The following is a 12,643-nucleotide window of genomic DNA, read 5'->3' on the forward strand; positions in this document are numbered from 1 at the left end:
GGTGACTCTTGGTCTTCCTTTCCTGGGGCGGTCCTCATGTGAGCCAGTTTCTTTGTAGCGCTTGATGGTTTTTGCAACTGCACTTGGGGACACTTTCAAAGTTTTCCCAATTTTTCACACTGACTGACCTTCATTTCTTAAAGTAATGATGACCACTCGTTTTTCTTTACTTAGCTGCTTTTTTCTTGCCATAATACAAATTCTAACAGTCTATTCAGTAGGACTATCAGCTGTGTATCCACCAGACTTCTGCACAACACAACTGATGGTCCCAAACCCATTTATAAGGCAAGAAATCCCACTTATTAAACCTGACAGGGCACACCTGTGAAGTGAAAACCATTTCCGGTGACTACCTCTTGAAGCTCATCAAGAGAATGCCAAGAGTCTGCAAAGCAGTCATCAAAGCAAAAGGTGGCTACTTTGAAGAACCTAGAATATAAGACATATTTTCAGTTGTTTCACACTTTTTTGTTAAGTATATAATTCCACATGTGGTAATTCATAGTTTTGATGCCTTCAGTGTGAATGTACAATTTTCATAGTCATGAAAATACAGAAAAATCTTTAAATGAGAAGGTGTGTCCAAACTTTTGGTCAGTACTGTATATATATATATATATATATATATATATATATATATTTTTTTTTTTTTTGCCTAAAATGCAAAGGAAATGTGTAATGTTTAACTTTAGGTCTTTTAGAGATCATATTATCTTAAACTTGCTTAACTGGTCACAATGACAGTAATTTTGACCAGGGGTGCCCAAACTTTTGCATGCCACTGTAAATATATAAATACACATAAGTACACAAATAAATATGTATATACACACATAAATATATTCATACTTACAAACACATGCGGCCACAAATAAAACCATACATAATACACAAATAAATATACTTATGCACACAGAAATATACATTGATAAATACACACATAAATATATACTTACAGACATAAAAGAATATATTTATACAAACACATAACTACATAGAGACACAAATACATTCATACATATGTATGCACACACATAAATATATACAGTATACAGATTAATACATGCAAACATGCCGCACATATACATCTCACAAACATACACACACATGTACAGCTTCACACTCATGAATACACATATAGAAGCTGTAATTGGACTCTTGGTGATAAAACCTCTTTAACTTACCTATTTTGGTTAATTCAATCACTGAGATGCACTCATCAGTGGCTGATGAACATTTCTGGGCAATTCCATGACAGGAGTTTTCATTTTCTCCCACGCACTTTACACATGACATCGGCACATCTAAAACAGAAAGAAGCTTTACACATTGGAGACAACCCAACTTAGAGAAAGTTCATGCATAAAGTCAATTGGGTGATTGAAAAAAATGTTTATCTAATTGATAAAGGCCTCCATTCTGCAAATTAAGGGTTAGAGCTGGACTAATACTGATCAGCTCATTGCCAGGTGTCAATCGCTGACCAGTAGCGTGCTCCTGCTCAACTCCTTCCAATGGTCATTAGTCAACAAGATGCTTCTTTTCATCTTGCTTATGGTCGCTGCTGTCTTATTGGTTAAGAGTAAGACCAAAGATTTAATGTTTTCCTCCACACAGTGGCATCAGGTTGCTAAAGCAGCCTTCAGCAAAAGATGTCATCAGGGCAAATGCAACACATTTTCTGATTTGTTAGGATTGTTAATTGATTGCTCCTCTTCTTGACTTTGGCCTTGATTAATGACTATACTCTTGTTCTTGGAAAACCACTCCTGATACCTAAAGTACTACTCCTGGTCATGCTTATGATCTTGTCTTGTTCTTTGGATGCTAATTCTGGTACCTGTGCTGATATTTATGGTTTTGTTTAGTTTAGACTTTGTTCATAATGCTTATTTAGGCCTGTGACTTCCTTTCTGCTTTCCTGGTAATGGTCTACACTACTCTTTGGCTGCATCACCAATTCATGAGTATTTTAAGAACCAAAACTCCGACAGCAAACTCAATGCCTCCTTACCTAAGATGTGGGTGAAGACCAAGATGCCACCACACAGTCTAGTCTGCATGGCATGGACTTTGCCTTAGAGTCTTAGAACACCCTTTAAACCTCCTTAGACAATGAATATGGGTCTTTCTCAATTATTTTATGAGTGCCTCTATAATTTTTCAAAGGTTCTCAAGATGGTTGCACAAGATCAGCCAACTATCCATCCAAGGATGGCACACAACTGTACCCCGTTCTCGAGATGGATTTGGTTCCCAGTGGAAGGATCTGTAATATATGACATATTTATGGGATATCCTTTGTGCAAAGTAGGAATACCTCTATAATCTTGAGGATTGACACAGAAATCTCTAAGAAGCGCTGAGAAGGGTTGACCAGGATTACAAAACATGACTGTTTTTTTTCCTAAGCAACTAATAACTTGAGTTAAAAAGCTTATAAGCTGTTAGTCTCACCTCTCTCTGGCCCTCCTCAAACCTGACCCAACACCGCTCGCAACTCCATTTAAGTCATCATCCTTCTTCTTCCTCCAGGTCTTCAGGCAGGCGCTGCCACCATTGACCAATCCCTATGCTGTTACGTGGGGCGTGACGCACATCAGAAATGTGTTCCGCACTCCATGAGGTCACATAGGATGTAGCAGCCCCTCAACCACATTTGTTGATTTCCCACATGACAGCAAGGTGCCTAAAATCTCGAACATAAAGAAGGGAGAGGAGCGGCGGAGTCATGACAGGTTTGTGGAGCTCCATGGAGAGGTGAGTGTAAGAAATACTTTTTTTAACCCCTTCCCTGTCCGCCAAAAAATCCAGACCAATGGTGGCCAAAAAGTAAGATTGAGAGTTTAAACTCATTTTTTCAGGATTTGTGCAAATTGAATTGAACAAAATTTGTATTCACCTGATTTTTTTTTGCATAAATTCTATACAAATTTTATTTGTTTAAGAAAAAGAAAATTCATAAATTAAATAGATTTGAAAAAAAAAAAGAAATGCAATAGTTTTTTTTTATTTTACCCCTTTCAATGTATTTAATAAAGAAATAAATAAATTCAAAACTGGAAAATAAACTACAATGATGTTGTTTACGATCATCATCATTATTATTAAGATTTTATATATATGTTTTGAAGATTTTTTTTCTGTACTTACAAACCAATTATAATTAATACATAACAGCTTTGGACCATTGAGGTCAATCCATCATCCCCCTGTCTAGGTACCCACCTGTAGCTGCGATGCTCCATAAGATGCAGAAGAACAGGAGACATGAGCTTTTCATGACTTTGGAGTTCCCGGAGGATGCTCTGCAAACAAGTAGTTTACTGTGCTGTCTGTGTTCAGATTTACTTTATAACAGGGCGTTGGCTTCATAAGATTATGCCATAAAAAAACACGGAGGGGAGGGGATAAATAAAATGGAAATGGCTAAGAGCAGGACAGTAAAAGCCTACAGTATTACATCAGGCGTGACTGAACTATCAGGGAACATCCCGTCTGCTGTCTTATTGTGATGATTGTGAGCAGGAGAAATACCAGTGAGCATAGCAACAGCTGAAATATAATGTCATTTTGTATCAGGGAGAACCAGCAGCAGGGTAGTAAAAGAAAAGATAGAGATAATGATGTTAACATGAATATTGTAAAATTTTACAAGCATCAAAATGCACAATTATATTACAATTTGATATATTATTAAATGGAATATATAGAATAAATATATGCACCTATAATTTGTAGAAAAATTGCTCCAGAGCTGCAATTAATATTCTGCTGGTGCAGTCACTGTGTACATACATTCCATTACTGATCCTGAGTTACATCCTGTATTATACTCCAGAGCTGCACTCACTATTCTGCTGCTGCAGTCACTGTGTACATACATTACATTACAGATCCTGTACTGATCCTGAGTTACATCCTGTATTATACTCCAGAGCTGCACTCGCTATTCTGCTGGTGCAGTCACTGTGTACATGTAGTGAGCTGGCAGGCTCTGGCTGTTCTGTGATAATTGAGATAGAGCCTGTGACAGAAATGATAATGAAGGATGGTGTTGCCACCTTGTGGCCAGAGGTTGCACCTGCGCAGGATGTGATGACAGAGGAAAAGACTGAGTCTCCTGTGTCCCTCCCTGGAGAGTCACGTGAGCAAAGTAAAAAAAAGCGCGCGGGGAGTCGGAGGTGGTCTGTTAAAAAAGAACCAGGACGGTGTGCAGGTCCTCGTGTGTGCCGTAGAGGATACTCTCAACATGGTTTCTGTTATCTGACACCTTATCCTCAGAGTTTTCCCCATCTTCCGCACTGCTGAAGGATTCAGCCGTTACACTCCCCGCTACTGGAGTGTGAACCACATAAGGGAATCCACAAGAGCTACTGCCCGGATCAGAGAGACTGTAAGCGGGACCTCTGGCGAGAGGCCGAAGTATTCCTTCCTTTCAGCGAAGTCTGCTGTTCCTGTTTTCTTCGGCTGGGACGCCTTCCTGCAAAGACAGACAGGCCTGCGATGGGGGACAACATCCTTCTGGAGTAAAGGACTGGTAACGTGTGAGTAGGGACAGTGAGGGTCAGCTTATAAGTACACGTTATTGCTGTGAACATTTACGGTTGTCATTTACTGTGTTCTGCTGTGTTAAAAATGTATACAAGTAAAGACACAGTTATCAAGATAGAGTCTGTGTGTGGGGATCTTGCTGGGCCAGATCATGGATATCAACGCGTGGCCTTGCCCGTGGTCACTTCATCTGGCATAGTCGGCAGGATCTGTGATCAGCAAGATTCCCACCCAGGCCATGTGTACAGTCAGAAAACCCGGCCGGTGTCTTTTGTGAATCCGGTCAGGAAATTTGGCGGACGAAACTACCCTGTACCAGAGTGGGTGGAACAAGTCCAGATACTGGGGGAAATGTATAATATTGACCCTAAGACCTTGGCAGAAATGGCGGTACTGACGCTAGAAGGGGAGGCATGAACGACAGTCAGACTGGAGACGGTCAGGGGCCAGCGTACAGTGGATGATTTGGTGCGGGTGCTGGAGAACACCTATGGGCCGACCACATACCCGGGAACACTGCGACACATGTTCTTTAGACGGACGCAGCTTGAATGGGAGGATATTCCCCAGTATGCGAACGCCCTTCAGGTACTCCTTGAACAAGCCTGTGGAAAAGGGGAACAACTAGCTGGTATGGGTCCTCGTGACCTGGTACTGAGAGACCAATTTGTAATAGGACTGAGAGACCAGTATCTTAACCGCATGTTGCAGGACTTGATCCGGATGATGCCGACTCTTACTTTTGCTGAAGTCAAACAGGAAGCCATAGAACGTTCAAGGGGACCCATCATGGATGTGGGGATTCAAGGTGCTGCGTGCAGATCCATATCTGACATTAAAAATCCGAACAGTTACACGGAAGACCTGAAACAGATGGTAGCAGACTTACAGAAACAGATATCACAGTTAACATTAGACCGACAGGGAGACCAGCGAAGACAGCCTAGCCATCCCGTGGGACAATGTTGGTCATGCGGTGATCCTCGTCATAGGGCAAATCATTGTCCTCAACACTTCCCTCCGCAAAAACCTCCGTCGCACCAACGAACAAACCCTCAGTCACCCCAGCGAAGGAAATTTCGATCAGACCAACGAATGGAACCCCAGCCATATCCACAAGCAGAGCTACCACACCGGGCCTCACCACAATGGCCGCCGTTAAACTAGACACCCCTGCAGTTGAGGCTCGCACAGCAGGGGAGGCCAAAGAGAGGAGTGTGGAAAAACAGAGCCGACGGCGGAGTGCTCTTGCCTCGAGTAGCCCGACACTTGAAGTTGTCCTGGAAAGAATTGCCGTACAGGGACTGATGGACACTGGGTTACAAGTGACCACAATCTCTGAACAGTTTTACGAAAATTACCTCAAACCAAGAACTGCTTGTGACCCAGACACCGCCATTAAGATTATTGAGGCTAATAATCTACCCATTCCAGTGACCGGAGTTGCTTGGATGGACACAAAGGCCTGCGGACAGGACTTAGGGAAATGAGGGATCGTCATCGTCAAGGAGGGTTTCGGCTCCGAGACCGCAGTGATAGTTGGAATGAACATCTTGAAAGACCTGGATCTTATGCTGTTGACAAGAAAAGGACCCAAATACTGGCAGAAAGTCACCAAACATAAGACGACTCGTCTGTCGTTCCAGAGCGTAATCCGGACCGTTGGACTTCAACAGATGGCAGAGGAACAACTACCCCTAGCCGCCATTACGGTGCCACGCCGTACCCGGATTACTTTGCCTGCCGAAAAAGAGACAGTCATTTCCTTACTCCTTAACACCCATCGACAACTTGAGGGGGTTGAAGTGTTGATCGAGCCGAGGACCCCAAGTGGGGGTAAGCTAAACCCACTAGTTGCTCGCACTCTGGCCGTCATGAGGAACGGGAGAGTCCCTGTCAGGCTAAACAACACCGCAGACGTAGGCCTAGCCCTTGAAGCCAGCACTCAACTTGCCCGGGTATATGCTCTACCCACGGAAGTGAATCCCATTGGACCCCTAAAATTCACCCCGTCTACAGAAGGCGACTGGACGGTAACCGTCTCAGCCATAAACGCTCAAGTAGACGATGAAGACATTGGGCGAAAACTACGGGAAAAAGTACAGCTAGACACGTCTCAATACACCAAACAAGAAGTGTCTCAAGTGGAGGAACTCCTACGGGAACACCAAGACTCCTTTGCAAAGCATGACACAGAGTTTGGGTGTACCACCAGTATCCAGCACGAGATACCCACGGGCGATACCCCCCCTATCCGCGAGAGGTACCGGCAGATACCACCTCAACAATACCAGGAGGTGAAAAGCCTATTAGAATCCATGCTACACGCCGGAGTGGTACGTGAAAGCCAGAGCCCGTGGGCTGCACCCGTGGTGATAGTCAAAAAGAAAGATGGCTCCCTGAGATTTTGCGTAGACTATGGTAGGCTGAACGCTTGCACTATCCGGGACTCATATCCACTTCCCCGGATCGAAGAGTCACTGACCGCCCTGAAGAAGGCAAAATATTTTTCGTCCCTAGATCTGGCCAGTGGATATTGGCAGGTTCCAATGAGTGAGAAGGACAGGGAAAAGACCGCCTTCATCCTTCCCATGGGCCTGTATGAGTTCGACCGGATGCCGTTCGGCTTGAATAACGCACCAGGGACCTTTCAGAGACTGATGGAACGCTGTCTGGGAGACTTCAACTTTGAGTTTACGCTGATATACCTTGACGACATCATGGTATACTCCGCCACCTTTGAGGATCATCTTCACAAGCTTGGCCAAGTGTTCCAGCGAGTAAATCGACTACTTGGGTCACCGGATCTCGGCCGAAGGTGTCCAGCCCTCTCCGGAGAAGATAGCAGCCGTTCAAGAGTGGCCGCAGCCAACTACCGTCAAAGAAGTCCGGGCTTTTCTGGGGCTGGCAGGCTACTACCATCGGTTTGTCAAGGACTTTGCTCGGCTTGCTGAACCACTGCAGGAGGTTCTCCGAGGGACCGCGAACAGTCCCAGAGGACGACACATCAGTTGGGGGCCTGACCAAGAAAAATCCTTTCAGGCACTTAAGGCTACCCTAACATCACCCCCTGTTCTGGCGTATGCAGATTACACATTACCATTCCAGTTGCACACCGACGCCAGCCTTCAAGGTCTAGGGGCGGTCCTCTCTCAAGTTCAAGATAATAAAGAACGCGTAATAGCCTATGCCAGTAGGTCTCTCTGTGACACCGAAAAGAATCCCGTCAACTACAGCTCCTTCCGCTTGGAACTCTTGGCTCTGACTTGGGCTATGACGGAGAAATTTACTGGCTATCTGACAGGAGCGGAGGTGCTGGTCATGACGGACAACAATCCTCTCGCCCACCTAGAGAATGCCAAACTAGGGGCAATGGAACAGCGCTGGATGGCCAGGCTCTCTAGATTCCAGAACAAAATTAAATACAAAGCGGGGAATGAGAATCAGAATGCTGACAGCCTGTCTAGAGTGACATCATCCCCGCCAGTGGGGGATCGGGATGAAGAGTTAGAGGAAGATGAAATGCCTGACTTTGCCCGCCTCGCAAAGCAAATAGAAGATAGCCGCCAGTATGCTGTAGGAGGGATTGAAGCCGTAGTGGGATCTCCCCTGTCCCAGCAAGAATGGGCCAAGCTTCAAGATTGAGATCCCGAACACGTCTTACTGAAACGGTATGTGAATAAACAAGAGAAACCGCACTCCTAAGTGAGAGCCCGACTATCGACCGGAGCCTTGACTCTGCTTGCCCAATGGGATCGGCTAATCATGAAAGATGGAGTCCTGTATCGCAGGGCCCTTTTATCCCATATGCTGGAGGAGAGTTTGCAGATTGTCGTCCCGGTGCAGTTGGCCCATGAGATGGTGGGCGAAGCTCACAGGAGGAACGGCCACTTCGGCATAGACAAGACCCTCCGGTGGACCCAGCAGTTCATTTTTTGTCCGGGGCTCCGTAAGCTGGTTGAAAACGTCTGTCAAGAATGCCGTACCTGTGAATTCCACAAGTCCGCTGAGCAGCGTGCACCCGTCCAGACTATTAGGACGTCGAGGCCCCTCGAGCTGTTGATGGTGGATTATCTATTGATCGGAACGGCAAATAGTGGCTACCAGTACTGTCTGGTGATGGTGGACCACTTCACGAAATTCGCCGTCGCTGTTGCTACCTAGGATCAGACTGCCGAATCAGCTGCACAGGCCATCTGTCAACAGTTCGTTCGGGTCTACGGATGTCCGGAGCGGCTGCACTCTGATCAGGGGGCTTGTTTCGAAGGGTGAGTCATTGAAGAACTCCAACGGATGTATGGAATCAAGAAGTCCAGGACCACCCCTTACCATCCACAAGGGAATGGCACGTGTGAACGCTTTAACCGGACCCTCTTACAACTGATCCGGACACTGGCTGAAGACAAAAAGCCCGACTGGCCTCGATTCCTCCCAGAACTGCTGTGGGCCTATAATAATCAGGTCCATTCCGTCACCGGATACACCCCATACACCCATCTCTTTGGCCGTCCAGGCAAAGACATCCATGAGTTGCAACTGTCTAACTCCGAAGAAGATACCTGTGGTACCTATCCATCCTGGCTACAAACACACCGCCAGAGAATGGAGACTGTCTACCGGCTAGTATGCCGACAAATCCAGGATCAAGTGCACGCTGACACACTTCCAGTACAAGAGGACTCACTGAATGTAGGTCAACTGGTCCTAGTCCGTATAAAGAAACCGCAAGGGAAACTCCGGCCCAAGTGGGAGACCGAAGTCTATCGAGTAATTGGACACGCGTACCCCGGTGGCCCCGTCTATCGAGTGCAGGGCGAAGACAGCGGCAGCATCCATACTTTGCACCGTAATATGTTGTGCCTCTGTCGCTCCCAGCCTGACTCCCCTACTGTGATACCTAGAGAGATGGATATCACTAATACTGTCGGACACACTGACCTCGGGGATGTAGAGATTGAATGCATGCCTACCCCTGTCTGTCTGACTGACGCACTTGAACCGATTACCTCCTCTACTGACATGTCGACTGGGAAAGAGAGTGGGGTGACTGATCGGAGAGAGGGGATCCAACCCGTTAGGCGGACAACGAGGACCACTGCAGGGGTACCTCCAGGACAGTCCTACAGAGACCAATATGTGTGGCCCTGTTCCCAGCCGCCCCCTGTAACATCCACAGCCATCGCCGCCATGGAGCCAGTCGTTGGCAGGGACTGCCAACTTTTGAGCGGGGGGGCGTGGAGTGAGCTGGCAGGCTCTGGCTGTTCTGTGATAATTGAGATAGAGCCTGTGACAGAAATGATAATGAAGGATGGTGTTGCCACCTTGTGGCCAGAGGTTGCACCTGCGCAGGATGTGATGACAGAGGAAAAGACTGAGTCTCCTGTGTCCCTCCCTGGAGAGTCACGTGAGCAAAGTAAAAAAAAGCGCACGGGGAGTCGGAGGTGGTCTGTAAAAAAGAACCAGGACGGTGTGCAGGTCCTCGTGTGTGCCGTAGAGGATACTCTCAACGTGGTTTCTGTTATCTGACACCTTATCATCAGAGTTTTCCCCAGCTTCCGCACTGCTGAAGGATTCAGCTGTTACACTCCCCCCTACTGGAGTGTGAACCACATAAGGGAATCCACAAGAGCTACTACCCGGATCAGAGAGACTGTAAGCGGGACCTCTGGCGAGAAGCCGAAGTATTCGTTCCTTTCAGCGAAGTCTGCTCTTCCTGTTTTCTTCGGCTGGGACGCCTTCCTGCAAAGACAGACAGGCCGGCGACGGGGGACACCTCCTTCTGGAGTAAAGGACTGGTAACGTGTGAGTAGGGACAGTGAGGGTCAGCTTATAAGTACACGTTATTGCTGTGAACATTTACGGTTGTCATTTACTGTGTTCTGCTGTGTTACAAATGTATACAAGTAAAGATACGGTTATCAAAGTAGAGTCTGTGTGTGGGGATCTTGCTGGGCCAGATCATGGATATCAACGCGTGGCCTTGCCCGCGGTCACTTCATACATACATTACATTACTGATCCTGAGTTACATCCTGTATTATACTGCAGAGCTGCACTCACTATTCTGCTGGTGCAGTCACTGTGTACATACATTACTGATCCTGAGTTACATCCTGTATTATACTCCAGAGCTGCACTCACTATTCTGCTGGTGTAGTCACTGTGTACATACATTACATTACTGATCCTGAGTTACATCCTGTATTATACTCCAGAGCTGCACTCACTATTCTGCTGGTGCAGTCACTGTGTACATACATTACATTACTGATCCTGAGTTACATCCTGTATTATACTCCAGAGCTGCACTCATTATTCTGCTGGTGCAGTCACTGTGTACATACATTACATTACTGATCCTGTACTGATCCTGAGTTCCATCCTGTATTATATTCCAGAGCTGCACTCACTATTCTGCTGGTGCAGTCACTGTGTACATACATTACATTACTGATCGTGTACTGATCCTGAGTTACATCCTGTATTACATCCTGTATTATACTCCAGAGCTGCACTCATTATTCTGCTGGTGCAGTCACTGTGTACATACATTACATTACTGATCCTGTACTGATCCTGAGTTCCATCCTGTATTATATTCCAGAGCTGCACTCACTATTCTGCTGGTGCAGTCACTGTGTACATACATTACATTACTGATCCTGTACTGATCCTGAGTTACATCCTGTATTATACTGCAGAGCTACACTCACTATTCTGCTGGTGCAGTCACTGTGTACATACATTACATTACTGATCCTGAGTTACATCCTGTATTATACTCCAGAGCTGCACTCACTATTCTGCTGGTGCAGTCACTGTGTACATACATTACATTACTGATCCTGAGTTACATCCTGTATTATACTCCAGAGCTGCACTCACTATTCTGCTGGTGCAGTCACTGTGTACATACATTACATTACTTATCCCGTACTGATCCTGAGTTACATCCGGTATTATACTCCAGAGCTGCACTCATTATTCTGATGGTGCAGTCACTGTGTACATACATTACATTACTGATCCTGTACTGATCCTGAGTTACATCCTGTATTATACTGCAGAGCTGCACTCACTATTCTGCTGGTGCAGTGACTGTGTACATACATTACATTACTGATCGTGTACTGATCCTGAGTTACATCCTGTATTACATCCTGCATTATACTCCAGAGCTGCACTCATTATTCTGCTGGTGCAGTCACTGTGTACATACATTACATTACTGATCCTGTGCTGATCCTGAGTTCCATCCTGTATTATACTCCAGAGCTGCACTCACTATTCTGCTGGTGCAGTCACTGTGTACATACTTTACATTACTGATCCTGAGTTACATCCTGTATTATATTGCAGAGCTGCACTCAGTATTCTGCTGGTGCAGTCACTGAGTACATACATTACATTACTGATCCTGAGTTACATCCTGTATTATACTCCAGAGCTGCACTTACTATTCTGCTGGTGCAGTCATTGTGTACATACATTACATTACTGTTCCTTAGTTACATCCGGTATTATACTCCAGAGCTGCACTCACTATTCTGCTGGTGCAGTCACTGTGTACTTACATTACATTACTGACCCTGTACTGATCCTGAGTTACATTCTCTATTATACTGCAGAGCTGCACTCACTATTCTGCTGGTGCAGTCACTGTATACATACATTACATTACTGTTCCTGAGTTACATCAGGTATTATACTCCAGAGCTGCACTCACTATTCTGCTGGTGCAGTCACTGTGTACATACATTATATTACTGATCCTGTACTGATCCTGAGTTACATCCTGTATTATACTGCAGAGCTGCACTCACTATTCTGCCTGTGCAGTCACTGTGTACATACATTACATTACTGATCCTGAGTTACATCCGGTAATATACTCCAGAGCTGCACTCACTATTCTGCTGGTGCAGTCACTGTGTACATACATTACATTACTGACCCTGTACTGATCCTGAGTTACATCCTGTATTATACTCCAGAGCTACACTCACTATTCTGCTGGTGCAGTCACTGTGTACATACATTACATTACTGATCCTGAGTTACTTCCTGTATTATACTCCAGAGCTGC

General features: G+C 45.6%; 1 protein-coding gene across 1 annotated transcript in view; it reads right to left on the minus strand.

The window, feature by feature from the left end:
- Positions 1-3,517, minus strand: part of LOC141172973 (phospholipase A2 inhibitor NAI-like) — a 47,104-nt gene extending 43,587 nt beyond the window's left edge. Inside the window, exons 1-2 of the mRNA XM_073657584.1 lie at positions 3,232-3,517; positions 1,188-1,307 (exon numbers count right to left, since the gene is read on the minus strand). Coding sequence (XP_073513685.1) covers positions 1,188-1,307; positions 3,232-3,286 — 175 coding nt within the window. The 5' untranslated portion in view covers positions 3,287-3,517. The remainder of the gene's footprint in view (positions 1-1,187; positions 1,308-3,231) is intronic.
- Between the last annotated feature and the right edge of the window lie 9,126 nt (positions 3,518-12,643).

Source organism: Phyllobates terribilis, unplaced genomic scaffold, assembly GCF_046119375.1.
Source record: "Phyllobates terribilis strain yellow unplaced genomic scaffold, ASM4611937v1 Scaffold_12__6_contigs__length_324123572, whole genome shotgun sequence".
NCBI classification, from domain to species: domain Eukaryota; kingdom Metazoa; phylum Chordata; class Amphibia; order Anura; family Dendrobatidae; genus Phyllobates; species Phyllobates terribilis.